The sequence below is a fragment of the Vanessa cardui genome, chromosome 14 (assembly GCF_905220365.1).
Source record: "Vanessa cardui chromosome 14, ilVanCard2.1, whole genome shotgun sequence".
In the NCBI taxonomy this organism is placed as follows: domain Eukaryota; kingdom Metazoa; phylum Arthropoda; class Insecta; order Lepidoptera; family Nymphalidae; genus Vanessa; species Vanessa cardui.
Window position 1 is genome coordinate 8,208,269 of NC_061136.1, and position 24,626 is coordinate 8,232,894.

The 24,626-nt window shown below is 34.8% G+C and overlaps 3 protein-coding genes across 16 annotated transcripts in view; 2 read left to right on the forward strand and 1 right to left on the reverse strand.

The window, feature by feature from the left end:
• Positions 1–926: 926 nt before the first annotated feature.
• LOC124535138 (mediator of RNA polymerase II transcription subunit 4) lies at positions 927–2,983 on the forward strand. 2 transcript variants are annotated; one of them, XM_047111222.1, is made up of 6 exons: positions 927–968; positions 1,066–1,142; positions 1,241–1,421; positions 1,498–1,649; positions 1,868–2,046; positions 2,489–2,983. In XM_047111222.1, exons 2-6 carry the CDS (start codon positions 1,075–1,077, stop codon positions 2,662–2,664), a joined length of 756 nt encoding a protein of 251 aa, XP_046967178.1. In that variant the 5' UTR covers positions 927–968; positions 1,066–1,074; the 3' UTR covers positions 2,665–2,983. The 2 variants fall into 2 exon arrangements, with proteins under 2 accessions (XP_046967178.1, XP_046967177.1); XM_047111221.1 differs by having other exon boundaries at positions 934–1,142.
• A 761-nt stretch (positions 2,984–3,744) lies between these two features.
• Positions 3,745–6,296, forward strand: LOC124535007 (putative inner dynein arm light chain, axonemal). The gene is made up of 6 exons (XM_047111027.1): positions 3,745–3,905; positions 4,183–4,314; positions 4,402–4,551; positions 5,313–5,441; positions 5,677–5,874; positions 6,222–6,296. Exons 1-6 carry the CDS (start codon positions 3,819–3,821, stop codon positions 6,255–6,257), a joined length of 732 nt encoding a protein of 243 aa, XP_046966983.1. The 5' UTR covers positions 3,745–3,818; the 3' UTR covers positions 6,258–6,296.
• A 46-nt stretch (positions 6,297–6,342) lies between these two features.
• LOC124535005 (protein lap4) overlaps positions 6,343–24,626 on the reverse strand; it is a 68,713-nt gene continuing 50,429 nt past the window's right edge. For 5 of the 13 annotated variants that reach the window (XM_047111020.1, XM_047111015.1, XM_047111016.1 and 2 more), the window contains 14 exons: positions 22,724–22,834; positions 22,476–22,655; positions 20,590–20,748; positions 19,457–19,600; positions 18,187–18,282; positions 17,916–17,999; positions 17,447–17,566; positions 12,535–13,890; positions 12,054–12,159; positions 11,761–11,932; positions 10,858–10,990; positions 10,458–10,553; positions 9,774–9,953; positions 6,343–8,371 (listed from right to left, as the gene is read on the reverse strand). In XM_047111020.1, coding sequence (XP_046966976.1) covers positions 8,129–8,371; positions 9,774–9,953; positions 10,458–10,553; positions 10,858–10,990; positions 11,761–11,932; positions 12,054–12,159; positions 12,535–13,890; positions 17,447–17,566; positions 17,916–17,999; positions 18,187–18,282; positions 19,457–19,600; positions 20,590–20,748; positions 22,476–22,655; positions 22,724–22,834 — 3,180 coding nt within the window. In that variant the 3' untranslated portion in view covers positions 6,343–8,128. Of the gene's footprint in view, positions 8,372–9,139; positions 9,184–9,773; positions 9,954–10,457; positions 10,554–10,857; positions 10,991–11,760; positions 11,933–12,053; positions 12,160–12,534; positions 13,891–17,446; positions 17,567–17,915; positions 18,000–18,186; positions 18,283–19,456; positions 19,601–20,589; positions 20,749–22,475; positions 22,656–22,723; positions 22,835–24,626 lie in introns of all 13 variants that reach the window. The other 8 variants (XM_047111018.1, XM_047111024.1, XM_047111023.1 and 5 more) reach the window with 8 other exon arrangements.

Genomic DNA, 24,626 nt, shown 5'->3' on the forward strand with positions numbered 1-24,626 from the left:
TTAACTTTAAGTACCTAATAAGTTTTCAAATATACCTTTGACGATTGATCTGTAATTGTAAATACAAGCTTCAACACAAATTTTCATATTTTAAAGACTAATAAAGGTAAATCTAAGAAAAGCGCTGCAGCATCCTACTACTATTATAAAGGCGAAAGTTTGTATGTATGGATGTATGGATGTTTGTTACTCTTTCACGTAAAAACTACTGAATGGATTTGAATGAAACTTTACCACAATATAGCTTATACATCAGAATAACACATAGGCTACAATTTTTGAGGTTTCTAATGTGAGGTCGTAAAAAAGCACATTTTTTGCGCTTACATTGCAAACGCTGACTGAATCCTACAAGATAGATGTTTATCTCTTAGGAATAACCCACAATAACCATTTTTTATCCTTTACTTTGTACGAGAAATAATGGCTTATTTACGAAGCGATTTTAAGCGATTACTAGACTAGACGGGACGAACCTGAAGTCCACGCGAACGAAGTCGCGGGCAAAAGCTAGTGTGTAATAATTTATTTAAAATAGTAGCCTAAAACTAATATTTCAAACATTGAAAACGGCGATCTAGTATACAACGTTACACAAATTATTCATCTTCTTAATTTATTTAAAAAAAAGATGTGTATTATCATCAGCTGGTTACTTTTTTTTAAGGTTTATTTTTTAAATTTACATATCCTCAAGAGCTATAACATTGCTACCAATATGATAATAATATCACGTTGGTAGAATTGCGATAGAAATTTTAAAAAATGAACTTTTAAAAAAATCAATTAAAATAAATAAAACTTCGTATTTTAATCCAGATAATATGAACATATAATATTATTATTTAAAAATATATTTTATTTTTGGAAAAACACAAGCATATATGAAAATAACAGAAACTTTTGTAATTTTAGTTGCTTGCAACAGCATATTTTGACAGCTGTCAGAATCGTCAATTAGAAAATAGGTATTAGAGGAGTTTTATAAATGCAAACAATAAATAAAACTCGCATAATTTACTAACTTTCTACGAAAATTTTTGAAAATATTTTTATTATATACAGTTTTCAGCAATGGCGTCTCATTTAAGCACAAAGGACCGACTACTATCGTTAATAGATGACATGGAACTAATTGCAAAGTATGTTATAAGTAAAACTAGCTGTTTACTGGATTTAATATTAAAGTGTTGTATTTATTATATTTTGTATTGTATTGCAAATAATGTAACTATTGCAGAGAAATAATTGAAGTATCAATAGCTCCAAAGTCACAAAAGTTATCGGCGGCAGATCATGCACAATTAACTGATTTACTACTTTGTAAAGACGCAGAATTAAAGAAGACGCTAGATTTAGCAGATGAACAGGCTAAAATACAACAAAAGATGAATGAACTTAAAGCTGAAGTTGATAATAAGGTATATATAATTGCATACCTTGTACATTTATTTTGTCAATTTCTAAATAATTTCATTACAAGTGAGTAAATTTTAGGATCAGGATATTCACCATTTACAAAGACAGCTAAAAGATGCAGAGCAAATTTTAGCAACATCATTGTACCAAGCAAGGCAGAAGCTTGCCTCAATTGTTAAATCAAGGAAGAGACCTGTTCCATCTGAGGAGTTAATCAAATTTGCACACAGGTAAAAACTTAACTGGTAAAGCACTTCTGTGTAAACTGATTTTGATAAAACTAATCCAGTAATGTTTAAAAAGAAGAATAATCACAGTTAAAAGTTACATATTTTTATAAATATATGTTCATATTGATACATGGGCGCATGTAGAAATTCAACTTAATTGCTATAAGTAATAAAAATAGTACTCACTTATACAAGAATACACATTTAATCCAAAACAGAATAAGTGCATCAAATGCTGTTAGTGCACCTTTGTCGTGGCAGCCAGGAGATCCTAGACGTCCTTATCCAACAGATTTAGAAATGAGACTGGGAATGCTAGGTCGCCTCTGTGACTTACCACTGAATGGTCACACTCCCTCTACACTAAACGAGTTACATCGAATAACTACTGGAGGAGGTAATACTTCATTATTCTTACTCATTCAGATAAAATTCTTATGTTAATGTTTTCCCTTAATTATAGTTACGTAATCTACTAAATACTGATAACTTCCTTGTTAAAGCCACACGGCTACTCTGGTCACAGTTCATCTACTTTTCTTGGAAATTTTATTGACTAAGACAAATTCCTTATTATTTATTCTCATATATGAATACTAACTATATGTATTTGTTATACAGAATAGGTATACAAATTATTATGTCTTGTTGATATATAATGAACTAAATTAAATTTTTAAATGCTTTAAAAATTAGTAATCTCTACTTTAATAATAATAATAGTTAATCACTCTCAAAAATATAAATAACTAAATTATTTATTTATTTATATTAATGTTAAATGTCTATGTAAAAATTCTTCTTAAAACTGAGAGATATGTAATGAAATTTTATTATAGTTCCAGCATCAGCTACTAACCAGTTCACATGGCATCCGTCGGGAGAGTTGCACATGTCCGTTGGTGGGGGTAATTCCGTTGCTATAGATGGACGTAGTAAAGATGCACCAACACAGGAAGATGTCGAAGTTATGTCAACAGATTCGAGTTCCAGCTCAAGCAGTGACTCGCAATAGTTTTGTGGTCAATAATGCACATGCAATTAGACAATCAAAGTTTGGTCATTCAAACAAATAGTGTTTAATCTGTGGGTTATTAATTTTCCATTAAGTGAAACAATTTTAAATTGAACTGTCATCATGACTGTGTCTTTGTTAAACTTCTGTGAAAAGATTTCGAACTATTTAACATGTTGTAGCTGGTTGCAATATATACAATATGTTTGTATGAATGTATGAAAAATGTAAAATATGAAGTGCTCCCTTTAGGTATATGTTACGACTGTCTCTTTAAAACAATTAGTAATAAGTGAAAAATATATGTATACAAAATCATTATTTTGCTTTCATTTTTATACTTATTATCCCGAAAAATAGTGGAAAAATGAACCCATTCCATATTTTATTATTTATTTTTTTTGATATTAAGGTATCATTTAATTAACAAAGTAATTATTCAACATTGACGTGCCAATTTATAATTTTGAAATAGATATGTATTTTATTAACTTATTTTATAAAAGTACTAGCTATGCCCACGACCTTGTACGCGTTTGAATTAAAAAAAAAAGTAATATTATTGTAGCCAAAATTACTCCCTATCATATCAATTATCTGCCAGTTAAAGTCCAGTCAAAATCGGTCCAGCCGTTCCAGAGATTAGCCGGAATAAACAGACAGACAGACAAAAATTGAAAAAATATTGTTTTGGTATAATGTTAAATGTTATTTTGGTAAATACTATGCATTGAGTAAAAAAGGGCTTTTTTAATATTACAAACAGACATTCCAATTTTATTATATGTGTAGATAAAATACAACAAAAAAAGTATTGTGTATTTACATATATATTGATGTTTTTGATGATTTCGACGAGTTGTTTAAAAATCAAACAAAATCGTTACCGACATTTATTTAGATATTTCATCTCAGAGAAGTTGGGTGCATACACACATATAGGTAACAGAAAAAGTAAATTTCATAGCTAATATATGTCTAGTATTAAAAAAAAGCAATACCTAACACTAATGGCTGTTGCTATGGATCCGCATCGTTACCATAGAGACAAATATTTTGTTTTTAAATGGATATCGTTTGTAGATGAATTGAAAGATAATAACAATAATTGTTATTTCGATTACAATATCTAAAGAGTTATAAACTTGTATAAAATGGGAGAAAGAGCAGCCGTGTCGACTGAAGACACGCTTGTTCGTTATGATAATCCTGTTCTTGTAACTAAACAACCGGAAAAAGTTGTAAGTAATTTTATTTTAAATGTTTGTTCTATGGAAGCGTTCCAATAGTTTAAACTGTTATAATTATAAAAAGTTTAAAAATGTTATTCACTTAAAATAAAATCGAGTTAAATAATATTTATTCTATCAATAAAACTCTTTCAATTTATTTATGACATAGTCAATTTCTCTTTTTATTATTAATTTATGCTATAAACTCTTTCTATTATCAAACACCTAGTAACATAGCGTCTAAGTGTAACTTTCGTGTTAAAAATCTGTTGTTTGAGTTTAATAGTCAGCACCTCCTACCGGTACACTCGCACAACCCTGTATTCCAACTGAAGCGAAACGTGAAACTGAGGAAATCCTTAATGCCATTTTACCTCCAAAAGAATGGGAGGAAGACGGACAGATATGGACTCAAAAGGTTTGTCTTTATTATAATATCATACATAATTTGTTGAGATAACTTCATCTTATACGTATGACTGTAATGTTGTAATGATTGACTTAGATATCATCGACTCCAGCAACAAGATTAGATGTTATAAATCTACAAGAAATGCTCGACACTCGTTTACAACAGCGGCAGGCTAGGGAAACAGGCATATGTCCCGTGCGCAGGCAGCTCTACACACAGTGCTTTGATGAACTCATACGGCAGGTAAATATTCATATAAATATTCATTTTTAATTATATATTATTCATATATAATTAAAACCGGGTGCAGAGATAGAATGGACGGATTCAAATCCGAGGTACATCATTGACTGCTGTACGTTTGTGCATCGTTCAAAATAAAGAGAGCGGTAGGGTCATTTTATAATCTTGAAGGAAGAGATTGCCTTCGGGATGTTTTTAACAAAGTAGGAATATCTACTCACACTTATGTCACAATATATTTACAAAAATGTTACGTAACATTGATGAATGATAGAATCAGTGTTAATCTTTATATGAACACGAGACGTGAGTATAAGCGTCCAACTTTCCAACGCAGTTTCCAACTTCGCAATCTATAAATTATTCTCGGGGCAGGGTATTCGCATCTGTAATAAAATTTCAAAAATATCTTGCTTGACCCTTGCCAATTCATAAATTCAAAAAATTTATTAAAAAAAAACAATAATAGATGAGGTACATTATGCAACACAAGATTATGTAGATGATAAAAAGCGTAGAGCTAATACTTGTTAACTTTCAAGCAGGATTTATTATGTGTTTAGTTTTTTAAAAAAGTATTTGAAATGTTGATAAAAAGTAACTTCTTAAGTGAGTTTCTTGTCATTCTTTCTCGGTAGAATGTATATTTGAGTAGTAGCTTTAATACCAATAAACAGAAAAATCTAATTAGCCCAGAAATACAGTCGCGGATATTTATAGCCGTATCTGGTTACAGTCATGTAAGATTAAGGTTTCTATAGGTAACTATCAATTGTGGTGAACGAGGTCTTCTACTTTTAAGAGTGCGTGATGAAGCGAGAATCACAATGGAAGCGTACCAGACACTATATTGTAGTTCCATAGCATTCGGTATGAGAAAAGCATTGCAGGTATGTTTTTACACTTGTATGTGCTAAGATATGCATTTCTTTATTATATAGATTAATAATCAAATTTTCTTATAATTTGAATCGCAATAACTAGAAATACAATTATTAATTTATATTTTTAGGTATAAACCTGTATTACTTGAGTTTGTTCAAAGCATTAGCATTTAAAAAAATAATCAAACTATTTTTATCAGTTTAATAATTGTTTTAATATAAAACTATGTAATATTTACAGTCGGAACAAGGAAAATCCGATCTTATGGATCAAGTTGCCAAGTTGGAAGTTGAGCGATCGGCTCTAGAAAAGCAATGTACAGAATTGAAACAAAAGACCGAACAATTGGAGCGGCGTGCTGCGGAGCTACGAGCGGCCGAGGAGAAGCGGCACCAAGAAGAACTACTGGCATTGAAGAAAACAAATGCTCAACTAAAGGTCCAACTCCTATATACATATTATGAAATCTTAGTTCATTGACATTTTATGCATTTAAGATCAGACATTGTATATTTATATGTATTGACATAATAGGGTTTTATTATGGTATACCTTTGGGTTTGGATATAACTATGGTTTAAATATCTTTGTATCGAGTTTACTTGGGATGGGTGGCGTTCTGAAGCGTTAATTAATGTGAGTTTCTTGTGTACTACCAAAAAAATATTAATAAGGCGGAGTCGCATCATATATTTTTTAAAACAACAAATCTAGTCACTATCTATAATTTTAGTATTATATATATTATAAACAACAATAACTATTTAATCAATGTCATTTTACAGGCACAACTTGAAGGAATCATCGCTCCAAAGAAGTAGTCTATTATATTCTCGAGAACAACGTCAATTAAAATGTACTAATTTTATTTAGAAATAAACCTTATATAAAAATAAAACTACAAAATAATTTTATTAAAATATATATTAAACCATTTATTGGACAAACATACAATATTTTCATTAGTTTACAATCCACGTTGCTGAAGAGCCTTAGAAAGATATAAAGACCACGCATAAAAACCATTCTTTCATTTAATACACCAAATCTATTAATTCCTTCCATTAAATATGATTCAAAACGACTTTACGTCATTAACGGAAATATACACTTTGCTCAGATTAAGAACAATAGAATATACATCTTAGACATCAGCACATTCGATGCAAATTATCATTTTCCGACAACAAATTTGTAATATATTTAAAACATAATTATATGATGAAATACTTAAAAAGACGATGTGTATGTAGTTATGTACTATATATTAGATTAATATCGTAACATTACACAGTAATCTATTTGAGGAATTAAGGCACCACATACATAAAATTAAAACGTTTAATTAAAATATTAATACACCAGTTAAGACAAATACTGTAATTTAATTAATAAAATAAAATAATAAAATATTGATGATTTAAACTAAGAAATTAATTGGATGCATTTAAAAGGCGGCTGTGTGATGCCAAATTTAACATTTGATTGTATTTAAACTATATTTAAAAAAATACACACTCAACGATGCTATGTACACTCATATTACGTAATCTCAAAAATACTAATGAATCCAATAACGTTCCTAAAGTTTTCGTTTAGCAGGTACAGCATCAACATTCAGTCAAACAATAAAAAAAAAACTTTCACGGAATGAAAATATTTAAAGTTACATACGTAGTAAAATTAAATAATAATAAAAATTATAATTTAAAATTAATACGTAAAGTATTCAAAGACAACATTATCAAAATAGATAAAACCTATCACAAACCTAAAATCTCCATTCCAAAATATTATTATTATAAAAAATAAAAATTGTGATCAAAACAAAATGCCACTGTATAAGTGTAGCTCGATAGCAGATTTCCTCAATGATATTCCATACAAATAATAAGAGCAAAATCGGTGGAATTCTATACTTATTATCACAGTTATAATACAAAAAAAAGATGTAAAATCAATCAATGTCGTTCGTCTCGTTGAAGAAATCTACGATCGAGTATAATTCTCGACGAGCAACTCGCGTTCAGTAGTAACTATGTCAGCCGATTGTCCGTTGTCATGTACGCGTGGGGGGGGCATGCTTAACTATTAAATCGATAAAATGTTCCACTGAGAAAACTCCTAATCGAGAACATTAAGTAATTTATTTTAATAGAAAATACAAAAAGGTATAGTACGACACAAATTAGATCTAGCATCGGAAAATGCAATGGAATGAAAATAATACCGATTACTGCCGATTTACACAACCAATAGAAATAGCTCCCTATCGCGCCACTCGACGCTATTCGTCGCTATAGATTCCCGCGTCAGTTCGACCCGAGACAGCGAGTGCGTGTAAATCGACGTGTCGAATTGACGAATATTAGGTCATATGATATTACAAGTTATTACGTTTGTGTAAAGATCATATTCGCATGAGAAATGGATATTGATAATTTGGCATAGCGTACTCAATTCGGATGTGATCGGTTTTACGAATTTTGCCGATGCGACATCTAAGTTGTGTCGTACTATAAGTCTCTTTACAAGTCGTCGTTCAAAACATCTTATAAACATCAATAGTACAATTTTAACGTCGTCATGCGTAAAATGACTCCAAGGTCGTTGGGGGGGGGGGTCCTATTGTAATAGAAAATACAAAAAGGTAAGTCTCTTTACAAGTCGTTAGCGGGGGGGGGGGGGGGGTCTAGTGTGGCTGGTCGGCGTATGTGAGGCGGTGCGCGGGCCCCACGGGGATGGCCGTGACGTGCCCGGCGCCGCCATCAAGCATGGGGTTGACGACCTGCACGATGTCGGGCTGCAGTGAGTGCTCGCCCCCCTCCACCTCGCCCCCGCCCAGCCCCGCGTCCGCCAGCTCGCCGGGCGCAGTCTCGCTGCTGGGACTGGTCGTCAGTTCTAGGGATATTATCTTCTCTTGCGTCGTCTCCACCTGGGTCGAATGCGATGATGTAGTACCCGATCGAGGTTGTTTTTAAGTATTTCATTTGGCTATACCTATTCATGAACACAGGAACTACACTAATTAAATACATGTAAAGTTTTTAAGTGTTTTATTTGGCTATACCTATTCATGAACACGGGAATTACACTAAGTGAATACATGTAAAATCGTTATAGGTTAATGCTTTGAAACTAATATTTACAGTAGTGAGTTTCCATTAAAAAAATTAGTATTTTTCAATTATATTTTTTTCACCAGTCTGATAACACAAAATGTTAAAATTTTCTTTAGTTTATAAACCAGACTTGAAGAGTTTTACGATAACAGTGAAAAACATTTTTTCTTAGCTCAAATTTAAAATATTACTAAAATTCTGACTGGTTTTTTTGTTCTATATAATAAACTAATTAAAACTGTCAAACTAGCCACAAAGCGATAGCAATCGCTGTGATGTATGAGTTGGATCGATAATTGTTGAATGTGTGAATAAGTGTAGAACATAAAAGGAATAACAAAGAAACATGTAATTTAAATGGTAAAAATACATGCACTACATAATAAACAACCCCCATACAAATTACAAAGTGAATGTAGGCTTTAGAGCAAGCAGGTAAGCGATATTAATTATATCTGCAATAATTTTATTTACCTGATTTAAAATAGCTAAATATACGATTCTGTTTCCAAAGAGAATATAATGAGGTATATAAAATTATTGCAGTATAATTGAGTAGAATATTAAAGAAAGAAACAAACCATTTCTTTCGGTGAAGATTCCGTGACTAGAATCCAGGTATTGTCTGACAAATACACAATTAATATGTTAGCATGCCATGCGATAATATCATGCAACACACAAATATACTCATACAAATATCAACATATTTTACGTGTCTATATCCGATATTCACGATTGGATTTTATCCAAATATATTTATTACCATTAACAGACTTCAACACCAACTTATTCCATTTTATATAATTTTATCTTGACACCATATTTACAAATTAGTTGTGTAAAACTACGTGTTCCTCTACTTTACAATGAATTTATTATACGGCGTTGCACCAGTGTGCCTAGTACAAATCAATTAAATCATTCTGTGCAATAAGGCCCCATCAAAATAAAATCTAAAACTTGAAAATATTTTGTCAGTCAATTCGAGTCCTGGTTTTGAAAAAAAAAATCATTGATACGAGATCATAAGTCAGGTATACAGTTAGATGACAGTCAGTAATATAGTCGTAGTCATTAAATCTGCACGTATAAAGCTAAGCATATTCTGTATGATACAAAAATATAGAAAGTACAATAAAACCACACACGAAACGGCATTATTTGTGTACAGCGTCCTATATACTTAGGCATGTACAGTCGCGCGTCGCGTACCTCTTTCTCAATGACTTTTTCAATGTATTCGACGGTTCGCACTTTAGTCTCGCCGGTTGCCGGGCACACGTATTCCTCCGTGCGAAGGGTAATGCGCTCGTCTAATAATTTTTCCTTCTCCTTCACGGCCAGTATCGGGCCCGGTTTTGTACGTAACGCAATACGTGGCAGGGGCCATTTCTATAATTTTTAAAGCCAATATTGACATACACACCCCATAATACGCATAGCGTATGTGAGCGAAGCGGTACCCAACCACAGTGACAGGTAACACAGAGTTAACACAATTGTTATATTTAAATCCAATTGTTTTAACACGACGCGTTATAATTAAGCCATATCGAATTTATTTGTGCTTTAACTAGTTTAATCTGCATTATGAAACGTATTATACTATTTGTGATGACATTAGTGAAGTATTTTTGGAAGTCACGAATCCAAATTAATATCGATATTTGCTACCCCAGCTATTTATTACATTGACAAAATGTTAATGACATACAATGTTATCAGACAAATACATATTGGATTAGATATTTTGGATTACAACAGAATGAATCAGTTTTGTAAACTGGAAAGAATGACAATGAAAGGATTATACTATTATATCATTCTTTTCAATTATGAGCAATCTTAGTAGGTACACCAGGAGGACATTCAAGTGATTAATATTATAATTTTTACCTCGGAAGGAGAATTATCTCTCGGAGGCACCTCTCCTATGATTTCATGCGCAGGACCCACCATGCTTTTAATCGCTTTTTGTGATTCAATCGCGTCCTAAAATATTACGACTGAGTTACATTTACAATTCTAAGACGCGATTGTTCTTACAGAAAGTTAAGTAACATTCAAAGACATATCTGCTCTCCTGTATGCAACAGCCAGATCTTTTAATATTCGTTTCGAGCAAACAAGCAATATTTTAAGTAGGAAGCGATCCGACTCCGTGCTCATCAGATTCGCAAATATCGTTTCGCTACTTAAAATTTCCGAGTGAGCAATCGTACACCGTGTATTTGACCGTTCACTCGGTGATTAAAGAAAGAACAGTCAGATAGCCGGGGGGGGGGGGGGCACGTACCTGCTCCAGCGAGCGCAGGCGCGCCGCCCGCCACGCCGCTCGCCGCGCCGCACGCGCGCCCGCGTCCTCCGTGCCCTCGCGCCCGCCGCGCCGCCGCGACTTCGCCGACGGACTCACGCCGCCCAGCGACACACTGCAACGGGAGCGATCACCATATATATTCATGTCGGATCGACAGCGACATCAGTACGATCGTCAGACATCATAGGGGCGTATTACTAGGGTGATCGAGCAAAGAGGAAACCGCGAATACAGGAACACGTTTATTCTACGTTTAAAGTACTTAAGACACTTATTCAGTGAAACACTGTATTACACTTGACAACGAAGCGAATGACAGTTCCTAGGATAGAGGTACTGATCTTCACGAGAGCGGAATCGTAAGTGAGTCGTCTCTGAGCGCCTCCACCGGGTAGGCTCCGTCGTAGCACGAAGTTGCGTCGTGACGTCACGACAGTGCTGCCGCCTCGCGGGATTCGTGCCGCGCTTCGTTACGCTATGGAATTCATGACCGTCTCCGACATTCATGTAATGGCATGCTCTATATTCGTCACTATCAAATACATTTATTGCTCCTTACTACTCAACTACAACGTTAGTAATTTTTATATTAAACAATGTATACGCTATTACAAAAGAAACCCTAAAAAATATTCGATAAATCTTTTCGTCGGGACGTTTTCGTCCCAATTTTACTGTATTAGTAACAACTTTACAGATTTATTATATTTCTCAAGATCATAAGAAAATTGAGGATTTTTTTTACCAAAAATGTCTTCTCTTCACCCGCAGAAAATTTTCAAATCATAGATTTGTATTATTTTGATCCAATACATTTTATTGGATCAAATAAATTTGTATGTAATGTACAGACAGTTAGAGTATTTTATTGTTATACACTACCTATGGCCGTTCTCATAAGGTTCGTCATCGGAATGCTCGCTGTCTCCGCTGTGTCGGTCCTCCCCGGGGGACCACGAGCCGAGTTCAGCGCGCGACAGAGAAGCCATCTTCCTCTCCTCTTCTTGCTTCAATTTCTCCACCTCATCCGCTGATAAAAATGTGAACACTTTTTCTGCAAATATCATAAGTATGATGATAAGTAACTTTAGAATATTGGATTAAAGTATTTAATTTAAAAGAAATACGATTACATTAGACAAATTAAATGTATTTTTTTTTCATAATTGCCGTACCTGGCTTTGGCGATGATTTATGACTCTCTTCCATTGCATTTTCGAAAAACTTTTTCTTATCGCTAACAGACGCTTTCACAAAATTACCAGATTGAGGTGGGGAAGCCTGTAAAATCGTTAATGTTATATTAAATTCTAATAGTATATGAGTATATTACAGTTGTATTATATGAAATGAAAAATAAAATTAATGAATAAAAAAGCATATAAGTATGTACAAGCCGTGAAACCCATCTCCAGGCTGTTAAACACCCATGCAGTCGATATAAGTTTTAGTTGGTCATATGCACGTTAGGAAAATTATAATATTAATAACGTAAATAAATAGATACATGCAAACTATAAAAAAATGCAAGTTAATGACGATAACGAGGTAACATGGGACGATGATGGAATCGTGTGTTTTAGTCATAACTCAAGACGGGTTGTCGACGAACACAATCAAAAGAAGCTGAAGTGTTTTGTGGGTAAGATGCCGTACATTAATTATTACCTCGCCGATGGCAAAGGATTTGATTTTGCTGCTCCATGCGGGTTTCAGGGTAGATTCGGGCGAAGTACTTTCTTCTCCCATCGATTCTGAACTGTTTGAAAATCTATCGAATTCAGGCGCGGTCGTCACTTCGCCAAAACGGACTCTTCTCTCTGATTGAACACTTTTAGGGGCATCTCCCGCTTTAATTGGAACAGACTGTGTAACGTTGGCGTTTATGTCTTTTCCTACAGAACTATATGACGGTGACAGTTGGGGTTTAGAAATCGAATATGACATCTCATGCGTAACGCGTACCGGAACAGTGCATGTGTATGGATTGAAAGTACCTGCGACCGTCGTTAAAGATGGGTAGGGGTTACTAGGCGGGTATGTTGTTGAATGTATCATATTGCTTTTAAGATTTTTAGTTCTTAAATCACGCAATGAAACATGAGATGTCTCAGGGACATCTTCAAAGTAACCTATATCGGGATGCAAATAGCAAGGTGAGTTGGGTATGTGTGAAACAGTTGGAAGTGTTTTATATTGTGCATGCAACAACGCCGGCGGGTCGGGTTCTCCTACTGGACTGATGGATAAATCTTTATAATAGTCATCATCGTCATTAGAAGGAAAATCAGTTCGAAAGATTTGATGTGAAGGCACTTCGGAAAATATGGGTGATCGAAAAGGATCGTCTAGTTTGAATGAAGTTTCTAAGGACGGAAGAGTTTCGAAATTGACGGCAGGTGGAATGTCAGTTTCCGAAGAATTAGTCGAATTAGATGACTGCATAGCTGTTTCGGCCACAATATGTTCAGGAAGAACTACTCGTTCGGGTACGATAGTGATAAGGGGAACATCTAGCTCGCGTGCCTCTTCGTGAACTAACTGACTTTGACTTACTTTCGTGGCGAAGAGAGGCGGAGGAGGAATGATAAACTCGTCAGGGCGTACGTTACTGGATTTCGTTTCGCTTAGCTCTATTTTTGTGGGCCGATTTCGTATTAGTAAAGAGCTTTTGCCATGGCATGCATCGTTAGTAATCGAAGACTCCTCAGCAATTTTATCATGCACTCCATGCGATACGGCACTGGGACTCGTCCGATCGTTCGTCGACAACGATTTTTCGTGTATTTCATGAGGTTCCGAAATGAAACTAACTCGCTTCGTTTGCGGTTTGCGGGGCACTTGTGGTTTCTGTTTGACGGGTTGCGGTGGGTTTGGTGGTGGCGGCGGATCGACGGAGGTGCCGTCCGAAGCCGATACGAAGGCGGCGGCAGGGTGAGGCGGCGGCGTCTTCACTTTCTGTTGCGTAAACATCGCCAGCGGCGAGGCCGGCGCCGCTTGAGCACTAGACGACTAACGAAACCAACACTATACTTCGTTGCTGTGTCACATTATACTTACTTATGTTGTACTATCACAAGAACAATTTCAAGTTTCTTAAAATTATAGCAAGGATAGCGACAGCGACTTGCAATAAAACGGCTGTTTTAAAGTAAAATTCGAATAAAAATAAAGATAAAGACAAATCAACAGAGCAACTTTGCGACGAAATAAATCTTCCAAAATAAATGTCATAAAATCCAGTAACAAAAATCTTAAATTGAAAAACGGCATGTTTTTAAACAACGTGTATTTAAATTCAACACTAAAATATAATTTTGATTACAATATGTTGTATACAAAGTAAAAGTGAAAATGAAATTAAGAATATTTATCAAATGTCGAAATAAATGGCAGTTGTAAATTTGGCAAATATCAAGTACAATTTTTTTAATTAAATTTTATCCAATAAATATCCAAATAACATATTCAATAATCAGCCAAATACAGTAACATTGATATGTATAAAAAATGAGATGAGACATAAAAATTATGATTTGCATAAAAATAAAATTAATCCGAAATTAAACTAAGCTTAAAGCGAAACTAAGTTTTTCATGAAATAGGCCAAAAAATACAATTTAAATTAGTTCAAACGTCAGAAACACAAACTTAATTTCAGAGCAGACATGATATAATATTTTTATTTTTGACACATAATTGGATCGTTAAAAATAAACGTACATTATTGCACTAAGTTTATGTTTGACGATTAAATTTAATATGTAAATTTCAAAGTTGACACTTGTTTTTGAATAAACTTAATTATATTATAATTAATATTTAAATCTTAAATAATTAATATTTAAAGCAACCTCTTTAGGGTTCCGTGAAACGGGCCCTTGGGTTTCATTTAATTAAATGCAAATGATAATTACGATTTCCAATAACATTATTGTAGCGCAAATAGTGCAAATGCAGGAAATTCGTGCCAAATTGAGATGATTCATTATGTATGTAATTCATGATATCTGGTTTAAAAGGATAATGTTTCCAGCAAAGTGATTCAGCTTTTACTTTTTGATGTTGTACAAAACGAACCAAAATAAGGGAATGGAATTATGTTACAATTAACAACCAGACCATAACACGAAATTTAAAAATATAAATAGCAACTTGTATAGTTGTTTTGATACGGAACCCTAAAATAATGGCGTGATGCGATCGAGTTCTTAGCTATTTTACACACCTGTGTCAGAGGAGTATGACTTAAAAAATGCAACAAAATAATTCTAACATCAATATAACATATTGTAGTCGGTACTATGTATAAACTAAGTAACGAAAACTTGCTTAGGAAATATGATTTTACAGTTGAATATCATTTGACAAAAAAATATTATATGGATGCTTTATATATGATACGATTTGAATTTTTAGCTTCTATTATTTTGTGACAGTAAATATATAGCGTGTAACAGATCTATATTTTGGTTAAGTAAGTTAGTTATAAAATTGTATCCAAAAGGCGTTCAAAGTACAAGTCACTACAGGATGAAACACCATAATAAATACATGTATATATGCTCAATAGTTCACAATATTGGTCATTTCAGATTATTGTTTTATAATATAATTGTAAATAGCTGATTACAAGTAGTATTCGGTAAAGTAGCAAAAAGGCTTCATATAAATATTATTATTAGGGAACAATGTAGGAATCAAACACACATCCAGTGTTACACAAAACGAGTACTTACTTATCCATAAACTTCCATATATCGATAACCATCAAAATATATTAATTTTTGGGTATATAATAAACCTTCATGCTAACATTAACTTTTACATCTCGAAGAAAGGTAAACTGCATTTACTTAAGGCTAAATACCCTCAACCGTAGTTATCATACTTGAACAAGTTCTTTGAAAATAAATGCACGATGACGTCTTATTGATACACAAAGCGAAGTCAATTCGATTTGGGTATATTCTTGAACTCTATTTTCAGTATGTCTAGCCTTGCACTAAAAACACGAAAATACAGCAAAACTATTGCCCATTCATTTAATTACACATTCAAAAATGTCATTAATATATCATAAAACAAAATCGTATATTGATGGGTAATATTTTGCTGAGTTTTTAGTCACTTAAATATTGTATATGATTAGAAAGGCAACATAAACACGTCACACAGTATGAATAAACAACTTACATACAATAAAACACGAATGCATATTCGAATAAGTTCCGTTTGATCGTGTATAAAACATTCTATTATATAACAGAAGTTCTAGAATTATATCAATCGAAACTTTTTACACTGAGTTCCACTCCTATTATAATTTTAGATCATATTAAATTTATTATATAAATATAATAATTAAATTACGAATCCATTTTACATATGTATTTATCTATATATGTACACTATTTGGACAGATGTTTAATTGCTGTACTATGCGTTTCCTTCCATTCCCTCAGGGTTTGCATTCTGCAATGGACGTAATACGTATTGTAAGTACATTTTAATATCTTTTTAAATCTATTAGTTTCTTCGATAAAAACAAACGATTTGTAACTAACACGTCACGACATCGATCTAAGCTAGGAAGTATTGTATAAATATACTTATGCTATGAAGTTGGATTTCAAAAGGAGGGGTACATCGTAAAATTCCATTACAATTTCGAATACGTTTTACGCAAACACGAACTGAGGTAACATGCACATGTTCAGGCTACGTGTGCTCATAGCCCGGCGCTACAGAGAGAAATGTTCCACAAAATCTAATAATAAAATAATATATTTCAACAAAATATCCAATCAAATAACTATAGCGTTAACCCATCCCGTTTAACAAATTATATCAAGTACATTAATATATACTGAACAACATTTATTTTGGAAGATATATTAAGATAAATTAAAAATACTTAAATTACTTAATATTATTAAAAAGGGGAAAATATTTTCATGCAAGCTATATAATACAGGGGGTACATGCTATCAAGAAAGATCGACGTGCAGATATAAAATCTAAATTTGTTAAACAAAACCTAAGTATTGTTGTTATTTGTTTTAAAAAAAATAATCTACAACTACGTACACTTCACTTCCATGCCAAAATATTTAGTGGCTTGTTTATTAATACTTAAACTCTTTTATAATATAAATAAATTGATGTACCTAATTGTCAAAGCGAGGTCAGATTAATTTTATGTAACTGCAACTTAAGTGTCAAATATTAATAGGTTTTATCATAGATATACAGCAGAAGCCGTCGTTGGCACTACACGCGCTCCTACCGGCAAGCGGTGTGTGTGTGTGTGTGGGGGGGGTCTCGCCTGCCACTACGCGCGCTTCTAGCGGCAAGCGGTGTGTGTGTGTGTGTGGGGGGGGGGGTCTCGCCTGCCACTACGCGCGCTTCTAGCGGCAAGCGGTGTGTGTGTGTGTGTGTGGGGGGGGTCTCGCCTGCCACTACGCGCGCTTCTAGCGGTGTGTGTGTGTGGGGGGGGGGGGGGGCTCGCCTGCCACTACGCGCGCTTCTAGCGGTGTGTGTGTGTGTGGGGGGGGGGGGTACGTACCTGAGGCTGCAGGGTGTGCTTGGACATGACGACGGTGGTGGTCTTGTGCTGCGGCTCCGGCGACGTGGGCGGCGCGGGATCCAGCGCGATGCTCTCCACGGCGTGCACTATGTCCATTACCTGAGGACATTTACCAATCGTTAATTATACTTCCTCCAATATAAGCTTTACATGACCATTATTACAAATAAATAAATATGAGACAACATCACAGACATTACTCTGATCCCAATGTACCTGAAGCACTTGTGTTATGGAAATCAGAAGTAACGACGGTACCACAAACACCCAGACTCAAGACAAAATAGAAAACTAATGGTAATCTACATCGACTCGGCCGGGAATCGAACCCGGGACCTCAGAGTAGCGTACCCATGAAAACCGGTGTACACCCCACTCGACCATGGAGGTCGTCAAATTATTAAATATTTCCCATTCAGACAAGTGTTGACCTAATGGTGTAATTTACCTTTTCGGGTGTAGATTTTTCCCTCATTTCTGCGACTTGTTTCTCATGTTCAAACTCCACTAGGTCCTGTCGATTATGTTGCTCCTGCGATAAATCGATACATTTTTAATTATTTTAATGAAACTAGTGATTTACCGTAAATAAAAAAATCTCAACGTGAAAATATCTTAAAAACGAAAGCATCAAAGTGTCTAGCATTAAATAAAATATGCAAATACAAATTTTAAATTGAACACTATCAATTTCAGACGAATAAAACAAAGCTTCAAACCTGTTGATGTTGGTGCAACGTCTCATCTCTGTCCAGACTCGACGTGGAGTGAGAAAGAGAGCCGCCTGTATCTGCTGTCCCGCTCTCGCTTCCCGTCTGTCCGAACATGCATAGTTTCTATCTCACTCTGTGCTACTACTGCACGATGGTGTCTTAGCGTAAAACGTTACTTGGCATAGATGATAAAATTATCAGTAAGATACAAAATTATCAGCGAACTACTTTCTTTTTGAACACACTACTATACTAAGTACATCTTACGCAATTATATGTGCACTTACATAACATCACTGCGTTTCATAATGTGCTATAGTACGACACAACTTAGATGTCGCATCGGCAAAATTCGTAAAACCGATCGCATCCGAATTAAGTAGGGTATCCCAAATTATCAATATTTATTTCTCATGCGAATATGGTCTTTGCACAAATGTAATAACTTGTAATATCATATGACCTAATATATTCGTCAATTTGACGCGTCGATTTACATGCACTTGCTTTCTCTGACGCGCGAATCTATAGCGACGAAAAGCGTCGAATAGCGTCGAATGGCGCGATAGGGAGCTATTTCTATTGGTTGCGTAAATCGACAGTAATCGGTTTTATTTTTATTCCATTTCATTTTCCGATGCTACATCTAATTTGTGTCGTACTATATGTATTTATGTGTACAAGCGGCAAAATGTTAATTTAAGTGACTTAGCTTAGTACTTACAGAACTAGGTAATATGAAATAAATCGTTACCTTAAGATGGATTATTAATTTTATCAACAACTCAATTATGGCATTATTGATTGAATATTACAAAGTTCCTATTATAAAAACTATCTTTTCAAAATATCCCAATCTTAAAAGTTCTAATGTAATACTGAAATCTGGTTTGCACTTATAAAGATGTATTCGTTACTTTCATCAATAAAGATCGCATGTAAAATTACAACAAAAGGTAATAAACATTTTATTATGTCATGTTAATTTAATATAAATCTAATATATGAATATTCTTATATTCTCTTAACTCTTTTTGAAGTTTTACATTAGAATATAACTTTTTTACATACAAACTTTTAGCAACATATTGTCATAAAATTTAACAATGAGGGTACTGTCGTAAATAATACCCTATCTAAACGTATACTTTAAATTATAGGACTAAAATATTGCTATCCTTTGCAAGCCCTAGCAAGAGTAAAAACGTTTTTCAAAGTCTGCGCTTTCCATATCTCCAAGTAGCTGGTTGTAGGCAGAGGGGGGGGGGGTACGTACGGTGTACTTCTCGGGGCGCGAGTATCCGTGGCACACGACGAGGTGCAGAGGCGCGTGCGTGGCGGAACGCAGCGCGTTGACGGCCTCGGCGTGCGTGGCGCCCAGCAGCGACACGCCGTTCACTTCCAACAACCGCATGCCCACCTGAGCGCCGATTACACTTCCTTACTTACGATCTTTGAAAACCTATCGTGCATTTATATCCTCGCTATCAAACAGGCTGAGCTGAGATGGCCCAGTGGTTAGAACGCGTGCATCTTAACCGATGATTGCGGGTTCAAACCCAGGCAAGCACCACTATATATATGTGCTTAATTGTGTTTATAATTCATCTCATGCTCGGCGGTGAAGGAAAACATCGTGAGGAAACCTGCATGTGTCTAATTTCATCCAAATTCTGCCACATGTGCATTCCAACAACCCGCATTGGAACAGCGTGGTGGAATACGTTCCAAACCCTCTCCTTAATGGAAGAGGAGGCCTTATCTCAGCAGTGGGAAATTTACAGGCTGTTACTTTACTTTTACTTTACTTTTATCGAACAGGAACGACCAGCTCGGATGCCTCGGAAGATGTAAGTTCGAGTCGGTACGAATACCACTGACTTTTCTAGTGATGTTTTTAATCACACTTCTCGTGGTCAATGGTGTAAAAATCATTATAATTAAGCGTGTCTGATTTTGATAACAGTCTACACCACATGTGTATCAATTAAAACGCACGCGATAAGTCCTTTCATGCATTTTTATCGTTCCTAGTCGATCCGAGCCTGACCAATGAACGGTGGTTGTTACCGTTCATTGGTCGGGCTCGTGTGCGTCCGAAGATGGAATTTCAAGTCGGAACGAATACCATTGAGTCTTCCCGTGATTTATGTCTTCACTATAGTTCAACGTGATTGATTGATTTTGATAAAAAAATGCCACATGCCATCAATTAGAATCTAAATTTAATCTGCTCAATCATGTAGATTACATGCCAGTTGCGTGGTTAAATATGCTCCAATCAAGGTTACTTTTTATAATTAAAGACGAGATTACTTTGTAAATATTATGGAAATAAAAAAAAATATATATATTCTTGTTACGTATGTAATATACCTTACATATATATTTTAATCTTATAAATATTACCTTAAGTCTGCCATCCCTTCTAGCTGCGCCGCCGCTGTTTATTTTCGATATGAAAACTCCTTCGTCGTTAGGATCGTTAGGGTTGCCACGTTGACCGTTTAGACCACCCTTAATATGCATGCCGAGTTTTTCTCCTTCTTGCTTAATTATTGTTAGCTCCTATAAAACCAGATTATAAGTCAATATTTTCGCCTAATATAAGTGACATTAAATATAATATGTAATTCTTATTAAGCTTCTAAAATATCATGAAATAGATAATGCGACGATAATATATTTTTTTTGTCTGGAATGTGTTGGTATTCCCAGGTTATAATTTCGTAATCCGCACAAACTATATAGCTATGCTATCAAAACGACTTACTCACACATCATGCAAAGCTAACACAAGCATGCAAACACGTACACATATAACTGCACACATTTGTGCGTTTAGAAAAATAACATAACATTTGTACACTATAAGGTCTCTAAAAAGTAAAACATAAAAATTTAAAAGAGAAAGCCTCAAAAGGGATCCGGATGCTTAAAGGTAAAATATATATTTTTTGTAAATTAAATAATTTAGCATTAAAATATTTCAGGATTATAATCACGCTCTAATAGAGTGAAGCATAATATAACGACGACGGTCGAGCACTCGATGGTACTGGGAGGGGAGGAATTTTGACAAAATAATTCGATAAACACACAGACTGTCGAGTTCATGTTACGTTCTCACTTACAGTTGCGTTAACAATCTCAACTTGATAGAGACCCTGTATTTGTGTTGTGTTGGCCGTTGTGCGCACGTGTGGAAAAGAACAAGGTTATGTATTTTATAACAAAAAAAAAATACAATTCATCAAATTCAATCCTCTTACTTCTAAAACAATTCTTACAAATATTAAGCGACAGCTCTCAATAAGACTCTCCGTATATTCGTGTTAAGCTCTATGCATATCTTACTCGCATGTTGCCAAAAACTACGGAAGCGTTGTGTACTACATTATAACATACTCATGTAAATATACGTTATCACTTTTTTAATGAATCCGTTTACTTGCAATCATGCACATGGTACGATTTGTAAGTGTATGTCGTTACAATATCATATGTTCGTATAAAATGACATGGCATTCTAAATAACTTGCAATGCGACTGTCAAAACTCACAAATAAATAAAGCTTTCTGTCACTCATTTTACAATCATTAATATAACACAACTTACTGCACGAATGACACAGGATCGCCAAGTAAAAAATAAATCTTCGTATTAGGTTCGTTCTCTCGTGTCGCAACTTTCACAATTTAATTACGAATTTAATGACAACCTTTCAATAAACATATCTATAAGATTACAATTACGCCTTCTAAATACTTTTTTTCCAACTCAAAATGTACAAAAAAATCGAAAAACAAGTCTCCAACTGAGGCTCAAAGGGGTTGTCCATTAATCACGTGATCTTTTTTTAGCATTTTTTAACACCCCCTCCCCCATTGGTGATACGTAGTGAGTTTTAAGACCACCCCCCCTCCCCTTTCTAAGCATCACGTGTATTTTTAGTACCTACAACGAATCTTAAAATTTTCTGAATATTATCTTAATTTAAATACAGGTATAAACTATATAAGTATTTTATTCTGAAATAAAGGACCATATTTGTTTAAAAATCGCGCATTAGACGAAAAAATAAATACACGAGATATCTTACTACACCCCCCCTCCCCCTTGTGTTATTTTCGTGATTTTTATCAACACCCCCCCCCCCCCTTTCAAGCCTCACGTGATTAATGGACAACCCCAAAGACTCGAAAGACAATATAATCGAATCGTCTAGAACATCGATTGGACATCAACACATAAGGCGGCGAATCCTGTGTCACGGGCGCGCGCGCGCACTGACCTGGAAGGCGGGCGGCAGCGGGTCGTGACGCACGGACAGCGTGAGCGTGGGTCCGGGCTGCAGCAGCAACTGCACGGCGTCGCGGTGCGTGGCGCCCGGCAGCTCGGCGCCGTTCACCCTCACTAGCCGGTCGCCCATGCGCAGCTTGCCCGAGCGCGCCGCCACGCCGCCGGGCACGACCTGTGCGACCGCGAGGTTTATAGGCGGCCCTTCCACGCACGAGCGAGCTTCGTCGACGTGATACTTACGTGTGATATGAATATGCCAGGTTCCTTCCCCCCGAATGGCACGCAGGAGTGATCCGTTCCACCGATTATACTGAACCCGAGGGAGCCTCCCTCTTTTACGAGTGTCACGTCCTGTAACAACGAAACGGTACCGATAAATTACCTGTGACACTCCTGCCGGTTGAATTACAAAGCCAAAAAGCAAATTTATATAGTTTTGATTTTTATCGTCGCGATAAAGGTTTAACCAGACTTGTTTCAGAAATATAATTTATTGTTAACATCGAAATCGAACTTACACGGAAAGTAGCTCGCTTTCCGTTAAGTTACGATAACTAGGAAAACAAGAAACTGCACAGGCGGAGTTGTGTACTATTTCGCTTTTAATTTTATTTCATTCATTTGAAAGTGAAAGTTTTAACCTTTCCGACCGAAAATAAGAGAAATTTTGACAAAGATAATTTACTTAAATAGAAGTAGCACTTTCATTGTATATTTAACATAATAATCAAGGAGGTCAAGTTACACATTTCTCCTACTGCCATTCAAATTTTTAGAGATATGAAGATAAACCATCTCCTATCCTACCAATGTTACTAAAACATTTACATAAACTCATGTGAAATTTTAAATAAAAGTAATTGTTTTCTTGAGTATATTAGCGAGTACTGAGTACTACCACTCAGCGTACAAACACAATTGGATCCCGCCTTTGGTCTCAAGCGGTCCGCCCAGTAGCGAATAGGAATCACGAGACATTATTACAGTTTGTTTGTTAAAGTCGATTTGTTTGTGCAACTTTTCAAAGATTTATTAGATCAGAATAATAAAGGCAGCTAAAATGTTCTTTTCTGTTCACGTTTAGCTTTATCAACGGTCTTTTAAAGTAACTATTATACCTCATACAAATACCTAATCTTTAAGTATAGTAAGTCATGATCTTACTTTTATTATTATCTTGTTTTCCAAATGTGACCAAAACTACTATCATTTTATAATTTTAAGAAATAAACAATTTTTTTATCTGTATAGTAAAAAATAAATAGTCGGTATAATAGGATTTCCCATAATCTAATTCAGATGGATCGACCGTTTGAAGTACCGCAAACCATATCTAATTCACGAATTATCTAACTGGTTCCAAATACTTTTTACTTATTTAACTGCTTCACCATTTTTTTAGTATTGGAGAACCATTTGTTGTTTTTTTTTTTTGTTTTAACGGTGACAATAGTTGTCACTTCAAACCAGAATATGCTCATACATTTAGTATTTCTGTATAAAAATGTTTGGTAGGTGTAATCAGAAAACTTGGAAAGTATCGTGAGGTCAGATTTCCTAGATTATGTTTGAGCGTGTTTCTGTGTGAGATACTCGTCTGCCCGTAACCCTAATTAAACAATTTGATTCATGTGTTCCTTTCATTTCACAGAAATGCTTCTATTTAACTACTGGTGAAGTAGTGATAAGTGTATGATATTATAATACTATCACCGCATGTGAGCTATGACAAAGATAGAGTCTTTTTGAGGATAAATGTAATTGAACAAAATTACTAATGACCATAATTTTATTTCATTTGAAAAAGAGAATGGAAAATATTACCTACATGCGTGATTCATCCATTGAAGTAAGATAAGATAAAGTTTATCAAAATCTATGTATATACAACACGTGATTCTGAAATTGATCAATGTCTTATTCGAGAATAGGAGGTATTAAACTTAAATGATCGATATTTATATGGGATACCTTTACCCAAGAGCATTTTAATGTGTTCAGGTGCAAAAAAGAATCGCTTCATACAAAAATAAATAAATATCAAATAGAACTACTCGGTTGCAGTTGCAGTACTTGCCGTTTTGATTGGAACATCAAAGCTATTTTGCGTCTATTCTTATACCTTATTAAGTTTTCTCATGGT